This window comes from Cinclus cinclus, chromosome 6 (assembly GCF_963662255.1).
Source record: "Cinclus cinclus chromosome 6, bCinCin1.1, whole genome shotgun sequence".
Taxonomy (NCBI): Eukaryota; Metazoa; Chordata; class Aves; order Passeriformes; family Cinclidae; genus Cinclus; species Cinclus cinclus.
In genome coordinates this window covers 19,034,222-19,061,338 of record NC_085051.1, presented here as the reverse complement: position 1 = coordinate 19,061,338, position 27,117 = coordinate 19,034,222, and the positions used below count along the sequence as shown (strand labels likewise).

The 27,117-nt window shown below is 39.9% G+C and overlaps 1 protein-coding gene across 1 annotated transcript in view; it reads left to right on the top strand.

Moving 5' to 3' along the window:
- Nucleotides 1-269: 269 nt before the first annotated feature.
- The window catches only part of CPT1A (carnitine palmitoyltransferase 1A), a 36,536-nt gene continuing 9,688 nt past the window's right edge, over nucleotides 270-27,117 (top strand). The window contains exons 1-13 of the mRNA XM_062494593.1: nucleotides 270-308; nucleotides 12,530-12,905; nucleotides 13,948-14,087; nucleotides 14,503-14,674; nucleotides 17,770-17,871; nucleotides 18,572-18,709; nucleotides 19,560-19,637; nucleotides 20,297-20,404; nucleotides 21,251-21,338; nucleotides 23,603-23,798; nucleotides 24,353-24,541; nucleotides 25,531-25,636; nucleotides 26,440-26,556. Coding sequence (XP_062350577.1) covers nucleotides 12,765-12,905; nucleotides 13,948-14,087; nucleotides 14,503-14,674; nucleotides 17,770-17,871; nucleotides 18,572-18,709; nucleotides 19,560-19,637; nucleotides 20,297-20,404; nucleotides 21,251-21,338; nucleotides 23,603-23,798; nucleotides 24,353-24,541; nucleotides 25,531-25,636; nucleotides 26,440-26,556 — 1,575 coding nt within the window. The 5' untranslated portion in view covers nucleotides 270-308; nucleotides 12,530-12,764. The remainder of the gene's footprint in view (nucleotides 309-12,529; nucleotides 12,906-13,947; nucleotides 14,088-14,502; nucleotides 14,675-17,769; nucleotides 17,872-18,571; nucleotides 18,710-19,559; nucleotides 19,638-20,296; nucleotides 20,405-21,250; nucleotides 21,339-23,602; nucleotides 23,799-24,352; nucleotides 24,542-25,530; nucleotides 25,637-26,439; nucleotides 26,557-27,117) is intronic.

Here is a 27,117-nt window from a genome sequence, read left to right as displayed (position 1 = left end):
GCAGTCCCCGAAGCTTCTTTCCCGCGGACGCTTGCGAGGCCACAGGGACCGCGCTTCCCGGTTCCCGTCGCAACCCTAGGACCGCCACTCCCACGGACACGCTTCCCCGCGGGTCCGGCTTCCTACATCCAGGCTCCCCGCCGACGGCCCGGCCCATGCCACCCCGTCCCTCCCGCGGCACCTCCCCGCCCACCTCTGCTCCGCCTCCGCGGGGCGTGCAGGGGAGCGGCCGCCGTCCCATCGCTGCTTCCCGAGCGGCCGCCGCGGCGCCCGGCCCGCTCACCGCCCGTCACCGCCGGTCTCTGCAGGTGAGCGGCACGGGGCCCGGGCTCCAGGCTCGGGCAGGGGGCGGCGGCGTTGGCGGCCTTGAGCCCCGCCGTGTGCCCGGCTGATTCACCGCGGGCTGCCGCTCCCCTCCCCCTTCAGCCGGGACGCTCCCGCAGCGCGCCACCGTCCGCCTTCCTTGGGGCTGGGGAAGGGCAGCGTCGGGGACAGGCGGACGGGCTCGCTTGGTCCGGTTTTAGCCTAATTAGTGTTTCCATTAGGTCGAGCGCGAAGTTCCGCGGTGCGTGTGCGAGTGCGCCGGGCGCCGCTTCCTAAGCGGGGCTCGTCCTTGCTGGAGAAAAGGGTGGAAACGCAGGGAAGGGTGGTGGGCGCGGTGTCCTTGTCATCGTGCTTGCCGTTTGCCCCGGTTCGAGGAGTAGTGCCTTAGTGCTGCAGATAAGGACGGGGATGGGGGCAGGGGAGCGGTGTCACACGCGTACACCGGGAGATCCGCTGAATCTGTGCCGCCGCCGAGACAAAGGTGACGCTGGTCACCCGCAGCTTCGTGGGATTGACTCGTAACCGGGAGGAGTTTCGCGTCTCTGGAAGTGTGCACGCGGCGTGGCATCGGTGGTGGGTTTTCGAGTGCGGAAACGAATTTATTGTGTGTGTCTGTGTGAGAGAAACTAGTCTGTATGTCCGTGTGATTCCAGCCTGTAATACCTATAAAAACCGCAGTCACTACAAACTGCTGGAACTACAAACACAGGAAATGTAACATCTTGCTCAAGGCGTGACAGGTTTACTGCATGAGAATGCTAATTAGACTTCTTGTAAAAAGATAGATCAAGATTCTTACAGCATCACGGAATTGCATTTTCTCACCTCATATTCCCACAGCTTTGGTCTTTGCTCTGTGTTCTCTGGCTTAAAATGGAAAAGTGAGCCTAAAATATTACTTGGGCTGTGATCCAGTTATAATAGACGTGTACTAGTGTTGATGAAACTGTAACAGGAAGCACCTCTTTTGGAAAGAGAACAGTACAAAGGAGGATCAAGACAAACGTCTCGTTCTTCCTCTGAACCTGGCAGTTCGTCAGCACTTAGAGGACAATCTGCAGTCTAAAGGAAATTACAGTACAGAAAGCTGCTCGTTTCCTTTTCACGTGCGTGTAGGAGATTAGCACTGAAAATGGAGATCTAATGCCTTCGTTTTTTCTTTCATTATGCTTTCGCGAGTGTTCAGTTTCCAGATCTGCTAACTCCTTTATGCTTTTTCTGGCTGTCAGGACTGGATGCTACTTAAAACAAGTGTTGTGTGCTTCCGTGGTAACCAGCAGGTTCTTTTCCTCTTGTAAGCACATCAATATAAACTACTGATTACCAGTTTACAATACCGCAGGTGGTGGTGCGTGGATCTTTGTTATCCTTGGAAATGTAACTTCTCGTGTTTACGCGGGTATCGGGCTCTGTCACAGCCGTGGCTTAGTTTGAAAGTTAAGTTGATCTGAGCGCTTTTTAAAATTTCGGGGTGTTTCAGCCCCCGACTGAAGAGCCTCTTCCAGGAAGAAATCGTTATTCCTCGTTCAAAAATCGCGTCGCCTTGAACAACTGAGGCTGGAAATCGCTCAGCTGCACGAGCTGAGCACACCCTTTATCCCTGCTCGCCGAGAGATGCGCTTGGCTTCCTACATTGCTTGCGGTCCTTTTCTCTGGGAACTTTTGTTTGGCAGCGCCTTCCCGGCGCGCGTGGAAAGGCCTGGAGCGGCCGGGGGCGCGCGGGCGGGGCGGGGCGCGCGGGCGGCGCGACCTTTCACCCACTTCTCGGGAGGGTCACGTGAGCGCGCCCGGGCAGCGGGAGCGCGCCGGGGGCGGGGCGGGGGCGCGCCCGCAGCTCGGGAACGGCCCCGGCCGCCCGCGGTCCGCGCTGGGAAGAGCGGGGAGAATGGAGCCGGAGAGGGCAGCGAGGGGGGTCCTGAAACAAACAACACTCTCGCCACCCCCACCCCCGAAAAAAACCCCGCAAATATAAAGCCTAGCCAGTACAGAAAACTCCATAACTGCGTATTTATTTTTTAACATTCCAAACCCATCGTGTTTGCCCTGCAGCTTGCTTGTACCATAGTCCTGAACTCCACATATCTGGGAAAACGTGATCCAAGTGACTGAACCCTCTTTCTTCAAGTCTGGGTTAACTTTAATGTGAATGTCAATTTAAATATTTTTGCAGGTCTTTGGAACCGGTTCTTCAGTCTTAGCCTCATGCAAACTGAAAGATCTTATTGAGGTCTTTCAACCTTGTGCAGTAAATGGTCATTGAACTACTGTGAAAGCAATTAACTCAGTTTGCTTTTTCATCATTACACATTGTTGTCCATCTTCCAGTGCCTCCTAAATCTTGAAATGTGACATCTTTTATGTCTGGTAAAAGTCCTGTCACTACAGAAGCATTTGTTGTCATAGGGAAGATAAAAATTCTTGTTTACTGCAAGAGCACAGAAGCTCATTAAGTTCAAAGAGAGAGAGAAGGGTTCAATAATCTTGTACAATCTGAATGCCTGGGTATGACTTTTATAGCAGTTTAAAAAATTACCCAGGTCTAGAGTCTAGTTTTTATGAGGTGGGGGAGGTTTCTGCATGATATGATAACTGTGCAGTGTTTTAGCAGAGCATGCTTCTCTCTTAGCCAGATTATTCTGGATTTCTAGAAAGCCAGAGGATGTAGCTTGCTGGGATGTGGACAATATAACATGTATTGCAGTAGAGGCTAGAATGATCTAAGAGGCCTAGGAACAAAAAGGTATGTCCTGTATAAGGAGGAAAATCCCTAGAAATAATCCAACAGTTGTGAAAGTTTCTGTTTTGATTTTGGAGAATGTTGGTGGTTTATGGTTCATTGGGGTTTTTGGGAGGGTTGTTTGTTTATTTGTTGAAGTGTACATTTCTATCTTCTACAGGAGCATGCTGTTGGGAAGAGGAGAGAGACCATGTGATCCAGAAACCTTACAGATTAATATTCCTTAGGGTTAGCCTAGTAATTAATTAACAGCTTGTTTCCAAATCTCCCCTGCTTTGCCTGTTTCCAGATCAGTTGAGAAGGCAACTTACTAACTGTGGCTTTTCTCCTTGAAGTACTGGTGAAAACAGTCAGTTTTCTGAACACCTCTCTGAGGAATCTTGATGGCATCTGTGTTGAGTCTAATGGGAGTTAAAGCCTGCAGACAAACCCTTGGTTAGATGTCTTAAACTGAATACTGAACCTAACATTGGAGTCTGGCCCCTGTAATTAACTCGCTTTGTCACAGGAGCTGGCAGTCACTACTGGAGCCCTCAGAAATAACTGAGTGGGGAGCACATGAACTTTCTGTCATTCTACAATTTCTCACCATCTTGGACATGTTCAGTGTAAACACTGTCATTCCGTGTCATGGAAAATAGTGTTTCAGAGCTGCTGTCTTTGACTGTTTTCTCCATTGGCACCAGTTGTTCTGAAATGGTTCCAATCTGATCCAGCCCCTCTGAGCAGTTGAAAGCTGTGTGTGAATCAAAGCTCATGCTGTTTTTCTTGTCTTTCTGTTTGAGAGCTACAGCTGAGTGATAGCCATTGCTGTAGTGTAGTGTCTGTTAGGAGCTGGGAGCATTGGACTGAGTCTGCCTCGTGTTGTGTCCTAACTTATTCAGGATCCCAGGGGCAGTGAGCTTCTGGGATGGAAGGTCTCTGTGTGACAAATAGATCTCAAGGCTGCTTTTGAGGAAGACAGCTGTTTGGGTATGTTTATGCTGCATTCATTGGTCTCTTTGTCATTATCTCTTCCCATCCATATAGATCTCTTGCTCCAGTTTACCACTGAGGAAGGGAATAAGAAAATTGACCCAAGATTTCAAAAGAGATATCTTCAGAGGGTAATGGATATATTCACCCACAGGTGATCTTGGAAAAGTGCTGAGGTCAGGAGGTAAACTGTCAGTGGGACAGCAAGTTACTGAAGACTTCTTAGCTGCTCTGATTTCAAACACACTCCTGTGGGTGAGGTTTGCTGTGGGTCTCAGTGTTGCTGTAGCTGTGCAGATACGAGTATTCAGTTCTCCACCTTGGCTTGAACCACAGCATTTGTTCATCTCTTAGTTGTGAGAAATCCTTAAAGACATTTGCAATTCCAAGAGACCACACCTACCAGGTGTAGGTGAGGGTGGGAAGGATTGGAGCCAATGATTAGCAATAACCAAATATGAGAACTTGTCCCAACTAAAGTGTCATGAGAACACCTGTCAAGTTAATTTTGTTTTTTGTCAGTGCTATGTTAGTTCAACTTTTAAAGGAGGCTGACTCTTTGGTTTGTATTTTATTTGTATGCCACAGTCATTAGGTTCACCTGAGAAGCCTTGAGTGAACTTAATCCTTGTGGCTAATTTTTGCACAGATGTGATTTGGCTTCACTCCTGTCCTATTTCTCATAAAGACTTTGTGTCTGTAAAATATGATTAGTCATTGTAAGATAGCTGAGTTACTAGTAAGACTTGAAAGCAGCAAGTATCTGTGTCATCCTCTATACTGAAGCATGATTAGACATTACTGAAGGTTAGTAGGCAAAGAAGCCTAATTTAGAAGTAGAAATTCTCAAGCGAATAACTGCGTCTGGTTAATCTTTATAGTAAGTTCAGAAGTCAGCACCTTGTGGAATGTCACATGAGCTAAGTATAAACTCAATAAACTGCTCTTTTTGAGGCTTTGGTATCTTGATACCTCTTTGCATAAGTGCAGTATACAGGAAGGTGCCATTACCTAAGAGAATATCCAAGAAACAGAAATGAGAGGCCAGGCCCTCTTTTTCATATATTTAAGTGTTTCAGCTGCATATTTTACACTGTTTACTGAAGATTCTACAGAACAAGACCTGAATTTCCTTGGAAAGGCATAGAACTCTAGACAAATTTGCTGCCTTTTTAGATTTCCCTTAAACTGAATGCTTTTTCTATGGGTTTGGTTTTAATTTTGTTCAACTATGCATCAGAGGAGCGCCACATGCACACAAGTAAAAGTGTTTTTGGCATCCTTCTGGCATTCCCTGGTTAGCTGCCTTACCTTATTGATCCCCTTGCAGTAGGGCAGAATTTTGGCATTTATGTGAGTGTCTGCCTCCCCACCACTGTCTGAGCCAAGAGTGGATGGGATCTTGAGTTACTGAGTCAGTGCTGGATGCTGCTGTTCAGTGTATACTTCAGTGCCTGAAATTATTATATTTATAGCAAACCCCATGAAAAACCTCCATATACTTTACTGAAGTACAATCCATTTTTACATCCATTTTATTATTGATAATAAAATCATTTTTAATTTGATAGGAGCAGTCAATGTTTTCTCTAGATAGATGTATGTACATGCAACATTGAATTTCAAGCTTGTTGTTTTATTAGGAGCTTGTACAGTTTCCTACAATATCACTGCAAAATATAAGGCAGTCAAAATCAGCTCTGGCAATCTACCTGCTGCCTTAAGACTGGCAGACTTTCACTGGGCAAGGTAGTGGTGTTCAAAATATCAATATGTATTTGAAAACCTTGCATAATGACACTTTTTGGTGCTTTTCAGCAAAGGCAAAATTACTGGAGTAACATTGAAAAACTGAAATGAATAATTTTCCAAAGGGTTCATTCTTCAAAGTCAAGCTTTTTTATACTCCAAACAACTAGCGTATTTTTGTCAGTTGCAGAAAACCTCCTCTTTCTGAATAATTGGCTGATGCTACCAATTTGAATTTCAAGGTAGGCTGTTCATTTAAAGCAGTTGAAGCACAAGATTTCTTGTTCAGGCCTTAGTGCTCTGTAAGTTTATTTTTTGGAGCAGCTGTCTTATGAAAACTCCTACGTTAAATTTCTTAAAGCATCTCTGCAGGTTTGGTAGTTCAAGCCCTTAATCCTCTTACTGGCTCTTCACTGGAAGAAGAGTGGTTTCCAGTAGTTTCATTTCTCTCACTGGGGAGCCCAGAACTGGACAGAGTTTTTGAGATGGGGCCTTACCAGCACTGGGTAGGACAGAGTCACTTCCCTCAATGTGGTGGCAAGAGTGCTCCTAATGCCCCCAGGATTCTGCAGCATCCTCTGCAGCCTTTGCTGCAAGGGCACCTTGGCTCATATGCCACTTGCTGAGCTTTGTTTTCCAGCCAGTCAGTCTCTGGTGTGTGCTGGTGCGTGGGGTTAATCCTCGCCACGTGCAGGACTTTGCACTTCTCCTTGTTGAACTTCACAGGGTTTCAGCCTGCCTGTTGCTCCACCCTGTCAAGGTCCATCTGCATGGCAGTGAAAACCTTTAATTTCTCAGCCACTGCTCCCAGTTGCAATCCCTGTACTTGTGAATCCATGGGCAGTTTCAGTTTGGGGTTTTTAACCTCTGCTGGGTGGGGTTTTTGTTGCTTTGTCTTTTGTTTTGGTTTGGTTTTTTTGTTCGTTTGTTTGTCATTTTGCATCTGCTTCTGCATCTGACTGTATAAGTCAGTTAAACTGTAGCATGTGGCAAAGTTGGGAAATAAACTGACAGGCCAGGAAATTATTTGAGGATGTTGGCACTGGCTTTGTTGTGCTTCACTGTATATTATATTGTTTCATTGCAAGCACACTGACTAGGCAGAGCCAGCTGCCATATTTTCGTCTAAATACTTTGTGTAGGTGGTACTGAAGGCTTGGACTGACAGGACCATCAATAACAGAAATCCATGTGAGACATGTAATAATGCGTGGAGAGATTGCATAGACATCTCAGTGTTTGGCACTTGCCTTTTTTTTTTTTTTTAATTTAGTGCCTGGTATGAAATCAACAGATATGACCATACAGAGTTCTTTAGTGATCTGTATAAAACAAAATACATTCATAATTTTGGCTTTCTGGGAGATTGAAAATGCAAATTTCCATAGTAATGGCTTACACAGCTGAGAGAAAATACTTGATCACTGTCTTAGCACAAACACAGCACTCCTGTTCAAGTGCTTAAATACTGGCTTTAATTTCATTAAGTCTGTCCTCAGACTCTTAAAATTCAGTGACCTACCCTAAAGTGTCAAAATATGTTATCACTAAATATACAAAATAGATCGTTTGGGTGTCTGTTTTCTTTTATAAGCTGTAGCAAGCGCACCTCCTGAAGGGAGATCTGATGTGTGGACAACAAAATACTGGATAAAATTTCTTCAATATTTATAGAGGTTTCAGACTTTTGGGAACTCCAGAATGATTTTCTAGTTCTCTGTGGCTGCTTTTAACATTCAAACAGTAACTCTTACTGATTTGCATGTTAATAGAAATAGATTCCATCCCCCTTGCTTTTCTCTTTTAAATAAACTGGTTTGGGGTCAGACCAAGACTTTGGGGTACTTGCTTGGTTTTCCAAAACCATTCTTCATTCAAGGTGTCTAGCTTTAAATGGAATTTTTAATATAGTTTTAAGTATGTTTACTAGTTACAATTGGGTTTAATGTACTTTCCTCTGATATTTTTCTCCACTCCCATCTTGAAAGCTTCCTTAAACAATGTAATTTTAAGTAGTTTAGTATCATACTTTTCTCCTCACCAATCTCCATTTGAAACTGGAGTGCCAAGCTAAAGTTTGAAGTTGTAAGTTTATTTAGAAATGCATAAAGAATTCTTCAGGGTCAAGTTTCTGTTGTGGTTCGTTGGATTTTTTATTTTGTTTTGGGTTGTTTTCCTTTTTTTCCTTCTAAGCTTGCCTAGTAGGAACTTGGCAGGAGTCCAAAGACAAAGCCTTTGTCATAAGATGCTTCTTCTTGCTTTATTGGTGGTGCCTTGTGTCCACCTGAAGTCATGAGGGCTTCCAGGTAATTTTGAATTCAGAAATGCCAAGATACAGGTAATTCTGATTTCAGAACTGCCATCATACCTGCAATACTGCAAATCTACCCACCATCTATGAATATTCTGTGGCTTGGGTGCCAAGGATATTTGTTTGAGAGCTCTGAGAGTATCAAACCTGTGTGTGCTGGTACGTAGCCGTGTTCTCAGAGAAACCATGTGCAGCAGCCATTGCTTTTTGTAGAACACTGTCAGGTTTTGATTATCCAAGTAGAATAATTGGAGAGAATTGTTTTGTGAGCTTGGTTTGGTTACTGACAGACATATGCCCTGCATATTAGAGCTGATCTATAAATAGATGTTAGTAACCTGTGTGGAGAAACTCTAAATTATCAATGTACCTTGGAAGTGAGACTCCTAAAATTAAGTCTTTCATCAAGGTTTTAGCTGTTCAGGATCAAGTGAATGAGGCCTCTTCAGTTTTCCCCTGCATTTGTTAGCTACCTTTTCAGGAAAATGAAAATCGGAAAACTGTGTTTAAGTGATATGTCTCTTTGCATTAGATATTTAGGATCCTGACAAGAAGTGGCAGGGGTTTTTCTATTCAGGAGGAAGAGGAAATGGGGAAAAAAGTGAATTGATTGATCCAAGTAATGTATAGGAAACAAGTGACATCCTCTTGTAGCCTAGGATTTGCATTTGTTTTGAGATATAGGTGGGGACTTTATTCTTTTTAGCACTATCACTTTATCCATGTAAAGTATATGAAATCTACAAAAAATATAAAGATTCATACTCAATAGCAGTTTCCAGGAGTAACTGCTTCCAGAATTAATACCTTGTTTTGTGCAGTGTACTGTAATGCAATTAGCTTTTGTATCATGGCTTGCTGCTTTTTAAAATGCACACGGCAGTTCTTTCACTTCAGAGTGCTTCAGAGAGACATTGCCAACCACTGGTATCTTCTTGCATGCCTGACTTAAATGGAAGCATCCTGCACATAGGAGCTCTCGCAGCCTCAGATTTTCCAGAGCTGAAGCCTTTATCTCCTCTGGGATTGTAGGAACATGTAAGCCCTAACACTGACTGATGTCTGCAACCTGAAGTCATAAGGTCTGTGAGTTAAACCTCAGGCTTTGTGGTGTAAATGTCCTCAAAGTGCAAAAATAGCTGTGTGAGGATGCTTTTTGAATAGTAGATGTAGCAGCATAGTTTTGCAGATCATCAGCACATAGGCTTTCTAGCGTGCAATGTATTTTCTTGACTTAAAAGTGTCATCCAGCCTAGCAGTGCTTGTTTATAACAATGAGGAAAAAATTGTGCTTAGTTTAGTTTGGCTCAAGCAGAGTTATGAAAAAGGAAGAGGAGAAACATCTGCAACTGTTACAGCATGTTTGAATTTAAATAAAAGCAGATAAGAGCAAGGAGCAGGAACAGGCAGATTTCTTCTTTAAATAAGAGGAAACAATTCACAATCAATAAACCAAATGTTAAGGGGCAAGCGTGCGTGTTTCTTAAGGTACATTAATATTGCAAGAGAACACCAAAAGGAATGAAAATAGCCATTTCAGATTAGTTGTAGAAATTATTGTGCTGAGGTTGGCTTTTTTCCCCCTTTGAGTAAGACTCTGCCAAGCTGCTAGGAAAGTCAAAAGCTGTTGTCTCTGGCTCTGTGCTGGGAACGAGGTTAATCGGTGTGTGCTGTGCAGAAGTATGCTGCAGACCCAGAGGCCCGCAGTCAGAAGACGCTGTTGTGGCAGCGCTGGTTCAGTGATTGATGTGGGCGCTGCCTTAGGAGCGGTGGCAAGTCAAGTTTAAAAGTCCAAGGCTCCTCCTGCGCCCTTTCCCCTACTTTGCTGGCGAGCACGTGGCAGCGCAGGAATGCAGCGAGGGGAAGTGTACCGCGGCTTATGATTACATTGGCCCTTAAGGAGGAAAACAAGTGTTCAAAGAAACGGGCTTCGGGAAGCCTTTGGTATTCCGCCATCATCATTCAGGGCAGAATTTTTTAAAGTTTTAAAGGCTTATGGTTTTCTTAAGTAAAGGAAAAAAAATGAAAAGAAACAAGCCGTTTTATTGTTTCACGTCTTAATGTCAAGCGATACAGTCCTAGAACTGGATTGTATTTGTTTTCAGGGCTCGTTTGCTTGATTCAGGATTCATTCTTGCTGGATTATTATTTTTTTTTTTTTCATTTGGGAATAAGAAATATTTTCCTTAATGAAACTTATTTGTTTTTATGAAAAGGCTAAATTTTAATTCGTTAAAATGTCAGGTTGACTGTTAATGCTCAATGCCATTTACAACTTTTTTCTGCCTTGGGACAGAAAAAAAAAGCATGTGCTTAGAAACGAAAGGGTTCCTGAAATTCTTTCCATTCAGAAACAAAGAGGAGTTAATTATAAATTTCCAGGCTGAGAAGTCACAGGGGAATTGAAGGGTAAGGGAAACTAGCTGATCTCGTACTTGAGACAGTGGCATTCCAGAATACAAAATTCCATGAGTGAGCTGAGCAGAACCTGTTGGCCCTTCTTGAGACAAATTCAGGTGCCTGATTCTCTGCATGCAAATACGGCTGGGTTCGCTGTATGTGTTTGTTAGGGCTTTATCATCCCAGTCTTAATCGTGCCACTAAACATATGATAAAGTCTTAACTTGGGATGCTTTTGCAAACCCTGTTGAGTTCAGGTTATATCCTGTATTACTGCTGCCTCTGCCTGTTTTTTTTTCTCTCTTGTCAGCTGGTGATGAGCAGTCTGAATGAATGAATGGACAGCTGACTTGGACTTCCTCATACTTGTCTACAGCAGAGCTCATATAAGCAGTTGTTAGTGACAGAGTCATTAAGCACTACAAATTGCAGTTGCTACTCAGGCACACAGGGCTTGTGTTAAAGCTTTTGAAACTGGATTTCAAAGCTGGTTTACATTCTTCTCCTTTGTTCTTCTTCGTTACTCTAATCAGACACTACACACACATAAATCAATTGCATACTATCTGTAGGATACCGGGAGCTTCAGGTGCCCTGATTCACCCAGCACACAGCTTCTAAAACCTGTGCAGAGGCAGTGGCGGAGGGATTTGTGAGGTATGTGAGTTACCACTGGGCACTGTAGCAGCAGTTGCATTGCAGGGGTGGATCGCTGTAGGCTGCTGCAGGAACAGGCGCGTTTAATATTGTAAAGGATCCGTGCCTGTCGGCCAGCAACCTTAATGGATGATGTGCTATGGCACTTAGCTCGTTCATCTCTGCTGAGTATTCCTTCCCTTTCTATATTGTGTGTTTATTTCCTAAGCCTACTGTTATTGCTGCGTTCCAAGTGCCTGGTTGTCTAGTCATACACCTTGAACCCATTCTTTGTGTTCCTGATGACTTTGATTAAGAAGATTATTTACAGATTTGAGGAGCAGCACTCCAGCCATAATACACTGCTTTTGTAATGCCCACCTAAATTGCGCTGGTTAGTCCTCATGTGCTGTTCAACAGGGACTCTACCAGAATTTAATTACTAGCTTAAGGTTTGCAAACAAAATGTACATTTTAGCTTTTAGGATTTTAAAAGGATAAAGTAGTTGTACTTTTTTTATTATTATTATTTTGCTTACAGAGAAATGCCAGTGCAACCTTAAAACACTTGGTATTGATAACATGTTTTGTGCCAGTGAAAATCTTAATCTAAAACTTGCCCTTGAATCCTGACCTACAGGTGGGGTAATAAATTACACTACCATTTAGTCATACTTCTAGGAAGATATTGGTATTAGGGCTATACATGAAAGTTTTGGTAAGCTAATAAATTAAGTTGGATAGGGTCTGACTTTGGAATCGTGATGGTCTCCTCAGGAGTACATAGTTTTGACCATTTCAATGTTATGCATAGTCTGACTGCAAAAATCTACTTTTTAATTGTAACTACTCAAAAAACATTGGACTGAATCAATAATTAGTAGGAATAACTTCCATGGTGTTTATGTATAAACATTGGCATGGTTGTTGATATTTGTTTTGGCAGTTAACCAGATCTGCAATTCCATGAAATTTCATCATCATTTCATATTTCTTTGGGGAGGTAACTTTGCTGACAGTTGTGGTTTGTTTTCCTCAGCTCTGCATAGTTTTGATTTTTGTAGTTATTTGCCAGTAACAGCATGGAGTAACAGAGACTATAGTCTCTTATTGCTTTGAGTAATCAGATTGAAACTAAGATATGAAAAAAAAAATTGGGAGAAGATATGGCCAGAAGCAGCTTTGTTCTTCTAGCTGAGGTGAAAACTTTAGGTACATTTTGTTTCCGGTAAAACATTTTCTGAATCTTCTTTGAAATGTAAGATGCCCTGTGATATTCCTTTCTAAATATGGGTTTCTGTTCTGCTCCCATTTTTTAATGTATTGCATGTATAAGTGATATGCTGTGATGCTGCCAAAATGCCCGAGTTACATGAGTGTTTTGTTTACATTTGCAGCTGTTTTGGTTAAAAGTGGTGCCTTAAATTAACCTTCAAGACACTCAGACTGAAGTGCAAGCAAAGCCTGTAAGGAAAAGGCAAGTACTGTATGTAAGTCTTTTATCATAGAAATCTTTGCGAAAATTATGGTGTAGAAAATATCTTGCTAGAAGTGGACTAGCTCCTAGTTCCTTTGGACAAGAAGGAAATACTCTTTTTAAACTTTGTTTTTTTGACAGAACTCCCTCTGAAAATGGCGGAAGCTCATCAGGCAGTAGCTTTTCAATTTACAGTAACTCCAGATGGGATTGACCTGCGTATGAGCCATGAGGCACTCAAACAGATTTACCTGTCTGGTGTCTATTCATGGAAGAAGAAGTTCATCAGATTCAAGGTATGCTAAACTACACCAAACTTCAGGGTTATTTAATGTTTTATGAATTTATTGAAGTTTTTTTTTTGGGAAAACTGTTTGGGTTGTTTTTTTTTTTTCCTTTATGGTAAGTAAAGTTCCTCATTGTGAAAGACTTATGGGGGTTTTATTTAAGAGAAGGGGTACTGAGAAAGGTGGCACAGGGTGATATTCTAAAGGCTGAAAGGGTACATACTTTTGTTTTATTCTATGGAAGCAAGGTGAAGCAGGTGTAGAAATTAACTTAAGTGTCTTCATTCTCTTTGTAATGCACCTAATTAATGCACATAATTACATAATCTTTTAGCAGAAGTAAAAAATGTGACTAGTTGTGATCTTTAGTGTCATATGTCTTAGAGGTACAAGGCTACCCTCTTTATTATAGCTAAATAGTATTGTTTCTGGAGAGGTATTTGATGTAGATTGCTATGAATTTATTGTTCTGTTAATGAGATTATATGTCTAAATATCTGTTTCATTAGCAACAAACTACCTGAGCTGCAGGCTATCTTGAACATCTCTTTCAAAAGCATACATATTAACAGAAATCTTACTAATTTTTTCTTATAAAGCCATGAGAAGAACTGTTTAATTTATATAAAAACATTAATTCTGGTTCTCAGTGTCTTGTCCAGTAGGGTATTTTTGCCTTGTATTCATTTAGCAGCATCTAACTCAGTGTAAGTCAAAAGTGTAGTGTAAGTGAAGTGAAGTGTCATTTTTTTTTTAGAGTTGTTAGTTTCAGTATTTTTAGTCAGACTTGCAGCAGGATCAGTGCTGTCTACGAGAGAATGTAAAAGTTCCTTTCACTGTTGATATCATTGTTAGAATTTTCTGTAGTAATCAGACTTAAGTAAATCCATTCCCTACTGCTGAGATAATCGCATGTAAGAAAATGTTGGACAATCTTAACTACTTATTTATAACTAAATTACTTCAATATGTTGATTTTTGTTTCTTTCTATGGGGATATGAAGTCAGTCACTTTGGTATGAAAAAATTATGTGAAAGCTTTTCTTTCCAGAATGGAATTATCACCGGCGTTTATCCTGCTAGTCCATCTAGCTGGCTTATTGTAGTTGTGGGCGTGATGTCAACCATGTATGCCAAAATTGATCCTTCCTTAGGAATAATAGCCAAGATCAACCGAACACTTGATACAACGTAAGTAGACTGAAAGGTTACTGTTCCTCTGAAGGGAAATCAGTTTATTTGCAGCTACTCTTAAAGCTATTCCTGTTCAAATGTATCAGTTTTGGAACAGTAACTTTCTGACATGGTAAGTCAAATAGATAGATGTAGGAGGATATAAAATAGGGAGGTTGTTGTACCAGTATTGCTGCAGTTTTCTGGGTATTTGGGAAGCACGTTTGGGAGCTTTTATGGCCTTTGATGTTGCTGCATGAGAAGGTGTTTGGAAAGGAATTTATGAAAGCAGGGCAAGCAGGCATAAAGCTTGTGTAAGACCTGTCTGTGCTACTTATCCTGTACTACACAATGACTTATGTTTGCAATACCAGCTTCTCATTGGAACTTAAGTGGACACTAACTGGCATATGCTGGCTTTTGTTTTAAATAGTGGCTATATGTCAAACCAAACACAGAACATTGTGAGTGGAGTACTTTTTGGCACAGGGCTTTGGGTTGCCCTTATCGTCACAATGCGCTACTCCCTGAAAATGCTGCTCTCCTACCATGGCTGGATGTTCTCTGAGCATGGCAAACTTAGTGCTGGCACCAAGTTTTGGATGGTAAGGATATGTTGGCTTCATTTTGTCTTAACTTCTAGCTGATCAGTATTCAAAGCCTTAAAAGAAAATTTCGTAGTTTTATTCCTTTCTTGTGTTTTTTGTGTCATGGGACAGGAGGCTGTCAGGTTGCTATTTCTAATGTCACCCTTCTAATGCTGTAATGAAACTATTAATCATGGCCTTCTGGAAGGAGGAATAAACACTTCAAGAATAACTTCTATATTTGCCAACGCCTTGGGTCTGTGTGACTCAATACCTACTTTTTCCCTGTGTACAAGTACAGCTTAAAGAACTCCAGCTGCAGCACCAAAGAATCTTGTCCTCACAGAAAGTGCTCCTCTAATTCTTTGTTGTAGTGTTAGGATTTCTAGTCATCCATTACAAAATTACTCTCATGCTTGAAGAAAATATTGCTGAGTGTCCTTTCAACTGATGTATTTGTATGCCTCCAAAATGAGCTGGGGAAGAAGCATAAGGTGTAGGAAGCATAAGGTGTAGGTAGCATGTTTTGCAGTTTTCAGGTGAGGGTAAGGTGAGAGTGGTATGGCTCCTGTGGATTGTTGTGGTGCTTTGGAGAAGGATTCTTAAAGGATATGTTAGGTATGGAGTGAGGAAATGTAGATGCTAGCGCTGCAGGAGATGAAGTGGGATTTTGCTGCTTGGAATCAGTTGTTTTGCCTCACTTTTGCCTGTATTGTGGTAGAAATAGCTTAGTTTCTGTACTGTGATAAAATTAATCTCTGCAGCCTCAAAAATTCGCAGATATGTGTTAAAGTAAGCACAGGTAATGATTTACTCTGGGAGCTGTTCAAGGACAAGTATCCAGAGTGGTGTACACTAAAAGAGTTTAATGTTTGTCTGTTACAAATGAAGTTTCTAATTGATGGTTTCTCCTGGAAGTGGTATCAGCCTCATGACTCAAATTGCTACCATCAGAGGCTCTGAATGGTAAGGCTCTCTGTCAATTGCTTGGAGCTGTAGCTGCCTTGGTTTTCAGCATGTCCTTCCAGATAGATACTTCAAAGCCCTTAATATTGCCTTATCAACCTTAAAACAGTATGAACTGTACTGCTACTTGCCATGCTTTGTTGCATCTTGTATTTATCAATTTTAGTCTATCATATATGTTGCATATGTATTTTACTGTATATTGTATACATCTTAAAAGTACAGAACACTGAAGGTGTATGTCCACCAGTGTCTCATCTATACCTACTATGAAGGTCTATTTAACTAGACCCAGCAAAAGAGAAGACTGGCTTCACTTGTGAAACAGCTCCAACTAGCTTAGCTTTCTAGATTTTTATAATACTGTTTTCTCTTCAAATGATCATGCAGATCAAAAACCTGAACTCTAATTTCAGTCACAGTACAAAGTGATTTTTCAGGCTGGTTGGAAGTGGCACTTTTAATCAGTGTATTTCACCTTGTAAAGTCAAATTTCCTGCATCAGTGTTAGGGGGGAAATGCAAATATTAGTTGCCATTAAAAAAAAAAAATTAAAAAGTGGTAATCATGTGTGAACAGATGCAACATATGTTAGAATGGCATTATTTGCTGTGTCTGCATATGAATCAGAGATGTAATGAAATGTGTGTGTCTGTCAGAGCACTGTATTGGCCTCACGCTATTATAAATTCTCTATTACAAATTTTCTTAAGAGATGAATACTTGTGAAATGTGTTTCCTGGTTTTGGTCAGCTGAGCAGGTACTCTCTTAAAATAATTTTAGCCTTTTCTGGCTTAAGAGTTTTGGAACAAAATTGTCTCCATGTATGAAATTAGATTTCCAGATGAAAAGCTGAGCTTTTTCTGTCCCACCTGTTTCCAAAATTATCTTGTCCTGCGGCACAACTGGATTTCATTGGGCAGATCCCTGTGGTACATCCCATGTACATCTGATGGCTCTGACACAGATCCACTTGCAGGGAGGTCTCTGTTGCTGGTAATACTGTGCAACTCTTAGTTGTTTTGTGCTGCCTAAAATTATCTCCTCTAGCTGTGATGACCCAGGAAACTGAGAGGGAGGAAAAGTTCTACTTTCTAATAGTTTTGTTTGGAGAATTTTTCAGGATTTAGTAGTGAAATTACATCCTCTGTCTTCTGTATTCTGTCTTCTCTGTTGGCTTGTGTATATTACACTTTGACAATAAAAGTTCCTCTGGATTGTTGGTGTAACACTTCACTTGACTTTCATGCTGGAATATTTGGGTGGCAGTGGCAAAATCCTTTCATGAGTAGCCTAGAAGTTGCATGGTCTAGAATTTCAGCTTAGTGTGTGCTGCAACTGAAAAGTAGTGGTGGACTGAAAAGCTGCTTCTGTTTTCACTCTCCCGTGGAGCACAGGAGATTCTGTAATATCTGAAGCTAAGTTCTCTCTGGCTTTTCTGTTTCATTGCTGGGGTTTTTTGTAACACAAGCACTGAGTATAACACTGGCATGCTTGCACAATTTGGTATGTTCAAATCATGGAGCAGACTACCTGAGATTGATTAATTCTTGAATTAACTCCCTGTAACATTGGTCCTGTTATTGGTGTTGAGCTGTAACTTTGAAAACATTAAACCATTATATAAAAGCATAATTATTATTTTTAAAGATTATTGTAGTTATCAAGAAACCTTAGCTGAGTCACAGGCTTGGTAATGACTGTGTTTTGAAGCACAATTTAGATATGTTTCTAGTATCTGCTACATAATATAGCAAAAGGTTAACTGGTAGATGTAGTCTTTTTAGTCTTTCCAGAGGGGAATATATGAAGAAAAGTGCTAAGTAACTGTATTTATATTGAGATCAAGGTGTGCCCTGCATAAACAGCAATATTGTCTGTGGCAGGATGATGACTGGGAAGTCAGGAAATGACCATGCCTATCTTGCTCTTCCAATGACATGTTGCTTAACATTTAAGAAGTTAGTTTCTGTCAAGGCCATTTTTCATTTGTGAAACCATGATAAATATGGTAACTTCCTAAATCGAGTACAGTATAATTTACCAGTGAAAAGGACTGTGAGTTACATTGCACATTTACTCTGTTATTTTTCTTTTGTTGGACCTAATAATTTTGTGTGTGTATTTTATTTTTGCTTTTCTTCAGACCCTTGTAAAACTTTTCTCAGGGCGTAAACCCATGTTATACAGTTTCCAGACATCTTTACCACGATTGCCAGTTCCAGCTGTTAAAGACACAGTTAACAGGGTATGTACATTGACCAATTTATTTTCTTCAGTAACACAGCACCCATACCTAGATGCCTTTTGGGGTGTTTTTGCCACGCCTCACGAAAATTTGCAGAGTGGTATTAATATGGTAGAACAGATTCAACCTTCTGCATGGAAATTAAAATAAAGGCTGTGACAAACCAGTGAAACTGGTGGCAGTTTGAAGCCAGTGTGATGCACACTGGATGTCATGATGGCTATTGTTGTAAGGCTGTGCCACAAAGTGTGATTTCCAGGGTTTTTGAAGCAGACCACTTTTATTATCCTCCCCAGTTGTACAGTGTTATTAAATGTGTGTCTTATAACACAAAACCTTGTAGCAAAGTGTGTAAATATGGCAGCATGTCACAGAAACTGAAGGTTTGATTTTTAGAGCAGAAAAATAAAATAAATTTCTCTCTGCTACTCAAGAAGCAGCATGTCTTACCCTTTAGAGCAGAAAATCTTTAGAAAAGTTACCTCTTCCACTTGAGTTTTGCTGACAAATGTCTGAAAAAATATTTTATTTTTTGTAGTTTGCAGCAGACGTCTAGAAGATCATATACTCTTACATTAAAAACATGCAGCCTTATGGATTGAGAGTGGATAATCTTTGCTGTTAAAGTGTTTTATGTAGGAATGGTGAGAAGCTACATATTAGTGCCTGTACTGATGCTGGTTCTTTTCTTGTGTTCTAGTATCTGGAATCAGTACGACCACTTATGGATGATGAGAAGTTCAAAAGAATGGAGGGTCTTGCCAAAGATTTTGCATGTAATTTGGGACCAAGGCTTCAGTGGTATTTGAAGCTAAAATCCTGGTGGGCCACCAATTATGTAAGTACATAAATAGGAGGCTCAGTTGTTCAAATTTCATTATTTGTTCCTTGGTGTTCTTTTTGGCTTAAATTCCATTATTTCTTAAATGCGAAAGAAGGAAATTGAAAATGCTTAATATTTTTTTTAAAGTACATGTGACTTTGCATGTAAATGATTTGTGTGATTTGGTAAACAGTGTGGTGAGCAAAAGTGAATGAAACTTAGAAAAGTGAATCCTTATTTTACATTTTGTTTTTCTGGAGAATTTTGCTGTTAGGGTTTGTTGTTTGATTGCTTTATTGGGGTTTGTTTATTTGCTTGTTGAGCCTGATAACTCAATAATGGGCCTGGCTACCCAAGTAGTTTAGAAGAGTGATTCAGAACAATTTTTTAATACAGAGCAGCTAAGGCATATATAAGAAAAATAAAATAACAATTGAGTTGTTGGTCTATCTTTTTTTTTCTTATGAAAAAAATCATAGTGAGAAGTGTAATGTTAATTCCTTCTTGATAGTTTATCTAACCTACGTGTAGCCAGGTCACCTACTCTGTCCTGGCAAAGGCTGTAAAACATTCAGGAGATCTGATACATTTTAAATATTACATGGGGATCTTGACTTCTTTGAAACCTTATCAGAGAGATATAGCTGAATTTAATTTAGTTCTCTCACCCTTTTCCCCCTGTTTTCCCTGAAGTCTGATAACAATTAGCTGGGCAGGAATTATTGTCTTTTTTAAGTAGGGAGGCAAACTAGCAGTTTCCTTCTTACTTCTGTGTGGAATGTTGTCTTGTGGAGCCATCAATATAGAAGATATAAACTGTGGAAATGATGAGATATTACTGCTTTTGTTTTTCCTTCCTGTGCAGGTTAGTGATTGGTGGGAAGAATATATCTACCTTAGAGGCCGTGGACCAATTATGGTTAATAGTAACTATTTTGCAATGGTAGGTAAATCCTAGAAACACCTTATGTGCCAAGCACTGCAACATTTCTGGCAGGCATCTTAATTCATGGTGTCTCTCTGCTTAGAAATCCATTGCCACTGAGGATGTAACCTTTTTTTTTCTTTCTTCTTCAGCAAGTATGTCTTTAGGTACCTTCAAGTATGTCACAGGCTTGAAGTACTTCAAGTACACCTGTCTTAACAACCCTAGCACACCTGCCACTTTGGCAAACTTATGCAGTAATGACTTAAACAGTTCTGTCCTTACTGTAAAAAGCAATGTTCCAAAAGGTCCATGTAAAACTTCATGGGTAACACAGCTGAAGGAGGCGTGTGCTCATACTAGCAAATGTATGTATGGGAAGAAAAATTGTAAAAGACTGAAAATAAAAAGAAATATGATGGGCTTGGACCAAGTTTTATGTAGCACTGTCTTTTCTACTCAAATGATTAAGAATGTTTAAGGAGATTGTGACTGCTGAAGAAAAGTTTCATCAGCTCCCTGCACTTGTGCACTTCATAAATTTTAAAGCCTTTTCTACATTTTCCAGAATAAACTTTTAAGAACATGGATGAGAAGTTCTATTAGGTTTGTTTATTTTATTTTTTTTTTAATGTAGACTGGTAATCATTAACTTATGATTCTTATCTACTTTACAGGACTTCCTTTCTTTATGTCCCACAACCCTGCAGGCAGCTAGAGCTGGTAATGTTATCCATGCAATCCTGCTCTATCGGAAAAAACTGGACAGACAAGAAATCAAGCCAGTATGTATATCAGTTTAAATGGCTTTTGATCTTTTTCCAGCAAAATCTCTGAGAAGCCGAGCAGTTTTCAGAATGGGAGAGGAGAGGGATGTCTTATTGTTGTGAATTTTTGTGGTCCAAATCATCTTGGCTATCACTTGAATTGCACATGGACAGTAACTACCAACTGTCAAAAATATGGAATTGTATGGATACAATACAGGATGGTTGGGATAAAGGTCTGGAAGCCACTTGGCACCAAGAGTGGGCCAGTGGGAGCTTAAAATGGTGATAAAATCCTGCGTTGCACTAATTTCTAGGTAGCAAAGGTAGGCAAATCCCATTTGACTTTCTGTACTATCCAATGGCTGTGTATTGAGCAAACAAATACTGTGGAAACAATTAAGTAGTTGTTTTCAAGATCATTGAAGGGATGTGATTAATGGTATGGAACTACAATTAATCAGAAATGATTAATTTCTGAGAAATGTGAACTTTTGTTCCTACACAGCCATTAAAGAATGAATTGAGGGGTGATGCATGCTGCATTTATAAATTTTGCATCCAGACCATGCATAGAGAACTCTGGAGTTCAGGTGCTTGCTAGCTTCAGTCGTCCCTCTTGAAAGGTGAACTTTTGGTAGTCGGGGGAAAAATAATGTTTCTGAAATGCCCATGGAAAATTCCACATGTACTTCAAGGAAAGACCATGAACAGGGAGGGGAAAAAACTCAACAGTGCATTAATGTATTGTATATCCTTCTATCCTGAACCCTTTGTTTAACCAGATCTTGGGATTTTTTCTTTTCTTTTAAGTTTTCTAATTGTATATGCAGAATTACATTTTAATGTACATTTGCTTCACAGATTCTTCTGATGGGATCTACTGTTCCACTCTGCTCAGCTCAGTGGGAAAGGATGTTTAATACTTCCCGTATCCCAGGAGAGGAATCAGGTAAGCAAGACCAGCCAAGGAGAATAAGCACCTTGGTGGGATTCGGGGCTTGGTGTCTTTTCTACTAAAAATCTGGCTTTCCAGATAAAGATCTGACTGGCATGAGTATACATCAATACTGTCTTCCAAGATTCAGGATGTAATGGATTGCTGTAAAGTGACTAGATGTTTTTCATTTTAGGGAGATTTTGAAGCTTTTTTTAGTGTTTCTTCTCCTTTACTTAAATTTAAAAAACAACTACAAAATAATATTGTCTGCCCTGTTTTTTAATTTATAAATAACCTTTACTTTTATTTTTCCAAGCTCAAGAGGATTTTTGAGGTCTTAATATAAAAAGTGGAATTTTTTGGTTGCCTTTTTTTTGTTTTTCATAAGTTTTGTCACTGTAATTTGAGTCAGATTGCATCTAGTATTACTCTACTAATACACATAGATTGCATTTCCTTTCTCTTTGAGAACTTCACAGAGCATTTTAGTGGAGACTTGTGCTGCTGTGTTTTTCTACAAAAGTTTAAGCTCTATCTAGGCTTCTCTGATCATGTCATATGCTGAAGAGCTTCTTAGAACTGATTTCACATGTTTACCCAGCAGTGCATCATTGTGGCAGCATCACAGTGAGCAGGAGCTATTGTTTAGTCACCTCCATTGGGAATGCACATTCAGACTGCCACTTGAAGACAGGATGGGTATTTTTTTTACTTTCTGTGAGGCCTGTAACTCACTCTAGTGTTTCAAACTGACTTCAAACTTGTTTTCAAACTCCCGCTCAACTACAGAATTCAAAACAAAGAGTTTCTAAACAGATGCAGGGATCTGCCCACTCTTCCCTGCTGGAGGACTGACATTTGCTGTGCTGTAAGAAGTTGGATAAGGGGGAGAAGTGGCACTAGCAGTAGGTGCATGTGTCTGATAAGGACTTTGCTCTCAGTTCTGCTGCTGGCCTGTGCTAGATTGTTGAGGATTTTTTTTTTGCAGCTATGCCTCAGACAGCTTTATCTGCAGAGTGAAGGAAAGGACATTCCTGGTGTCATTATTCCATGTCATAACCAGTAGCTTAAATATATGAGCAGGTTTTTCAATCTCTATTGGACAACTTTAGTCTACGAGCTACTGTTATTTAGAATACTGCAATGCTTCAAGCGCTAAGCGTACAATCCTGACCCCTTCCCTGTTAATAAAATAAAAGATATAAACAGTTTTCATTTAGCCCCAGATGTGGTTTTCTTCCAGTCTAAAATAAGTTCTGCTCAGAAGTGTGGAAGTGGCTCAGTGTACCTAGCACCTGATTACAATTCATACTGTATATCTTGGTGGTTCTCCTCACTTTCTCCTGCTTAAAGTCTTTCAAATTAAACTACAGTCAATATAATAATTACTGTATTTTCCCCCTAAGCTTTTCACATCTCCTATTATACTTTTTTATTTTTCTTTGTTTCTTTTTTTCTAAAGGAAAAAGAATTGTGTCATTCTGTATATCTCTGAGTTCCAAATGCACTTTCTCACATTCTCATGAGCAGCTTTTCAGTTTCCTGATTTCTATTACTTTGTGTATTTCAGTTCCTAAAGGAAAAAAAAAGAAATAATTGTCTTTGTATTAATTGGTGGTAAAGTCTTTATAACCATTGTATCCTGTCACTTGAGCAGTTGTTAAATTGTCATGATTTTTGACAGAACATGCTATGGAGTGAACTACTTCACGTGTGGTTTGACACAATGCCTTCATGACTAAATTTAGGCTCATCCCAGTTAAGCCATGTAGATAGTAAAATGAGGAAAAAAAAAGTGGCCTAGTTTTCTGCTTCACAGAACATTACACATTTTGGCCATATATGGAATATTCACCCTGCATCTGCCAGGACAAATGTGAGCAAAAGCTGATGGTATAAATTCGGAGTTTCTTAAGATTCTCCATGAGTTGTCTAGCACCTGAATGCAAATGATTTAAAAATACTTTTCCTGGTACTCACCTAGCATGTCCTTTGCTGACTGCTTCGCTAGACTACACAACTAGTGCTCATTTTTCAGATACAGAAATACAGATATAGTTGCTTAACAGTGGCCTCCAGTGTGAAAATTGGTGGTGCTATATTGCAAATGATTGTCAGATCCGGGTATTTGACTGTTTTGTGCAGGAATCTTTGTGATGAAATAACATGGGGTGCTGAAATGACTTGTAGTGCACGCAATAGGCATCTGATGTTATTTAGTGCATTAGTGTTTTGAGACTTCAGCTTTGTGTTCACATAAGTGATTACAATTGTAGATACCCTCCAGCATGTGAAAGACAGCAAACACATTGTTGTGTACCACAAGGGCCGTTACTTCAAAGTGTGGCTGTACCATGATGGCAGATTGTTGAGACCCCGGGAAATTGAACAGCAAATGCAGAGAATTCTTGATGATGATTCAGAACCTCAGCCTGGTGAAGAGAAACTTGCAGCTCTTACTGCAGGAGATAGGTATGGTGGTTATTACTTTTTAAATAAGTTTAGTACTTAGAAATCATTTCATAACATAATTGAATATTTGCTTTAGAATTTTAAAATAGTCTGCAGTCAGTTGTTTATACCTTGCTCACTGACTTTGTATAGTGATGTGTAATAGTGCTTCAGTCACTTGTAATTGTGTGGAGTTAAACAAATTTTGCAGTGGCAATCCTATATATGGATTATTATTTTTACTCTTGTCTTCTTCTGTATAATAGATCCTTTCCTTTCTTTAGTTTTAAGTGTAGATGATCTATGCTCTAGGTATTGCATGTGCAGAAATGCTGAGTTTCTGAGAATGAAGTTTTGCACATGTGTGATGATGAGTTGAATTGGCTCCGAGGATTCCATTGCACAAGTATTGTCAGAGCTTTTCACAGCTCTCGTAGTTTAAATGCAAGGAAAGTAGTTGCATCAAATTCCACAGAAGTAGGAGGAATGTCTCATGGTGATTTTAAAGGTAATCAAACATTGACAGATTTATGTAATCTGGCTATAAACCAGTTGTTGTTTTTTTTTTTCTACAGAGTACCATGGGCTAAGGCTCGTCAGGCTTATTTTAGCCATGGAAAAAACAAGCAGTCCTTAGATGCTGTTGAAAAAGCAGCATTTTTTGTGACATTGGATGACATCGAGCAGGGGTACAAGAAAGAAGACCCAGTGAGGTCACTGGATGCATATGCAAAGTCATTGATACATGGCAGATGTTATGACAGGTGCAGTATTGACACTGTGGAAAATTCCTTCCTTTATTTTTAGAATTTGACTATACGTGTGAATTAATGATGACTTTTAAGTTGATAAATTGCATAAAATCACAGGAGAGTTTGGGTTAGAAGGGACCTTCATCTAGTTCCAACCCCCTGTGCAGCAGAAAGGGACAACTTTCAGTACAACAGATGGCTCAAAGCCCAGTCCAACCTGACCTTGAACACTTGCAATGACAAAGCATCCACAACTTCTCTGGCCAATCTGTTCCAGTGTCTCACCAGCCTACCGTAAAAAATATTTCTCCTATATGACACATCTAAATTTACTCTGTTTATATCTGTTGCCCTGTGTCCTGTCACTATGTGCCATGATAAAAAGTCTTTCTCAGCTTTTCTTAAAAGCCCTCTTTATATATTGAAAGGCTGCAAGAAGCTGTTCCCAGAGCCTTCTCCAGACTGAACAGCAAGCCAAATTCTCACTCTTTCTTCACAGGAGGAGTATTCCAGCACTCTTGACATTTTCAGGACTCTCCTCTGACCCAGTCTAGCAGTTCCATGTCCTTCTTGTGCTGAGAACCCCAGAGCTGGACACAGCTCTCTTACCAGAGTGAAGTAAAGAGGCAGAATCCCCTCCCTCATCCTTCTGGCCACATTGCTTCTTAAGCAGCACAGGACATGATTTGCTTTCTGGGCTGCAAGTGCATCTTACCAGCTCATGATGAATTTTTCATCCCCAAATCCTTCTCTGCAGAGCTGCTAAGTCCTTTCATCCATCAGTCTGTTGGGCATTGTCTTGACCCAGGTGCAGGGCCTTGTAGTTAGCCTTGTTGAACTTCACAAGGTTCAAATTTCTGTCTATTTATTTAAATGTTCTTAAATAAAAAAGGGTAAGTTCTAGCGCATTTGAATGTGAATTTTAGAGAGAGAGGAAGTTGCAATACAAAAATGCTTTTGAAATTTACAAAACCAAAAAGAAATCTCAATTTCTTTTGTAGGTGGTTTGATAAGACATTCAGTCTTATAATATTCAAAAATGGCAAAACGGGTCTGAATGCAGAGCACTCCTGGGCAGATGCTCCTATTGTTGGACACCTGTGGGAGGTAGGTATTTGGTACAAAGAGCTAATGCAGAAGAAAATGTGCTATGTTCTTGAAGCAGCCCTGAAGGTCAGCAGCTGCTTTCAATCCCTTGCATTCACATTGCTGATGAGTGACTAGGGACCGAAGTCTACAGCAACTGTAGAATTTGAAAAAGATATTGAGCAGATTCAAATCTTTTGACAATTCTTTGTGTTTGGATGTGAGTTTGTTGTTTCTTTTTTTCTTTTGCCATTGAGGATGCTTGATATCTTGTAAGACAGGGCCTTTTTTGACTGTTCAAACTGTGTTGTTCATCTTGTTCTTATTTTCCACCCAAGAGCTCTAGTGAACATGTAAAATTAACTGCAATTTTGAAAGATATGCAAATCTTAAAAATAATTGAGTTCTTGCAAGGGCTTGCACTTACTCTGAAATAAATTATTCCTCGATGAATAAGTTTTGACAAATAAGATACTTGAAGAAATTCTCTAGAATCTAAATTGAACAAAGATTGTGAAATCTAAGACTGAGTTTAGTTTTTTACTTCTGCCTAGTTTGAGGTGGGTTTTGAGTTGAAAAGTTTTTGATTAAATCAGGAGCATCTAACAAAATGCACCAGTGTAATTGAATAAGTGTTCAGTGCACAGCTGATGTTCTTGTAAAACTGGGGGCTTCACTTGCAGTTGTTTTCCGTATTTGGAAACGGATTGTATATTTTATTTTGCTGTGTAGTGAAAGTAGGTTATATTGCTTTCACAATGAAATTCTAATTCCTTGGCAGTAAGTAGTGTGTTGCAATTGTGAAGAAGTATCATTCTTTGCAGAATGTGATGGCAACTGAGTATCTTGAACTGGGCTATTCAGTAGATGGACATTGCAAAGGAGATCCCAATCCAAATATTCCTGTTCCTACCAAACTGCAATGGGAAATTCCAGAAGAAGTAAGTACATAAGATTTAGTGGTATGAGGAAGAAACTGCTCTTTTGCCCAGTGGTCAAATAATTTATGTAATTATTGATAACCCTTTAAAGCGGCTTTAAATTCCTTGGAGTCCTGTATGTTGTGTACTTCAAGTGTAACCATTACTCAGTTTACTTAGGAAGTTGGGGATTTTAATAGCAATCTTTAAAAATTCTGACTGGGACATGCCAATGTTTTACTAAAATCTTTCTTGGTCAGCAGTGTATCAAAAACAAGTGGCCACCTCTTTTAAATAGTGACCGTATTAAAATAGACTTTTACTTGCTGAGCTTTCATTACTGCTGTCACAACAAAAACTCTTGTCTAATAGTTCCTTTAGAATAACTGTCTTCTTTTTTTTGTGTTCATAATTCTGTATACATGCCTAATAAAATTTGATATTTAAGTTGGTTTTTTTTTGCCCGAGTTTCTAGAAAAATTGCCACCAGCTATTTGGATTTTAATTTTGAATAAAAAGCTAGTGGTTGGTGATGTATTTTATTAGGCATGTGTGGGAGATTGGAAGTCACACTACTATTGC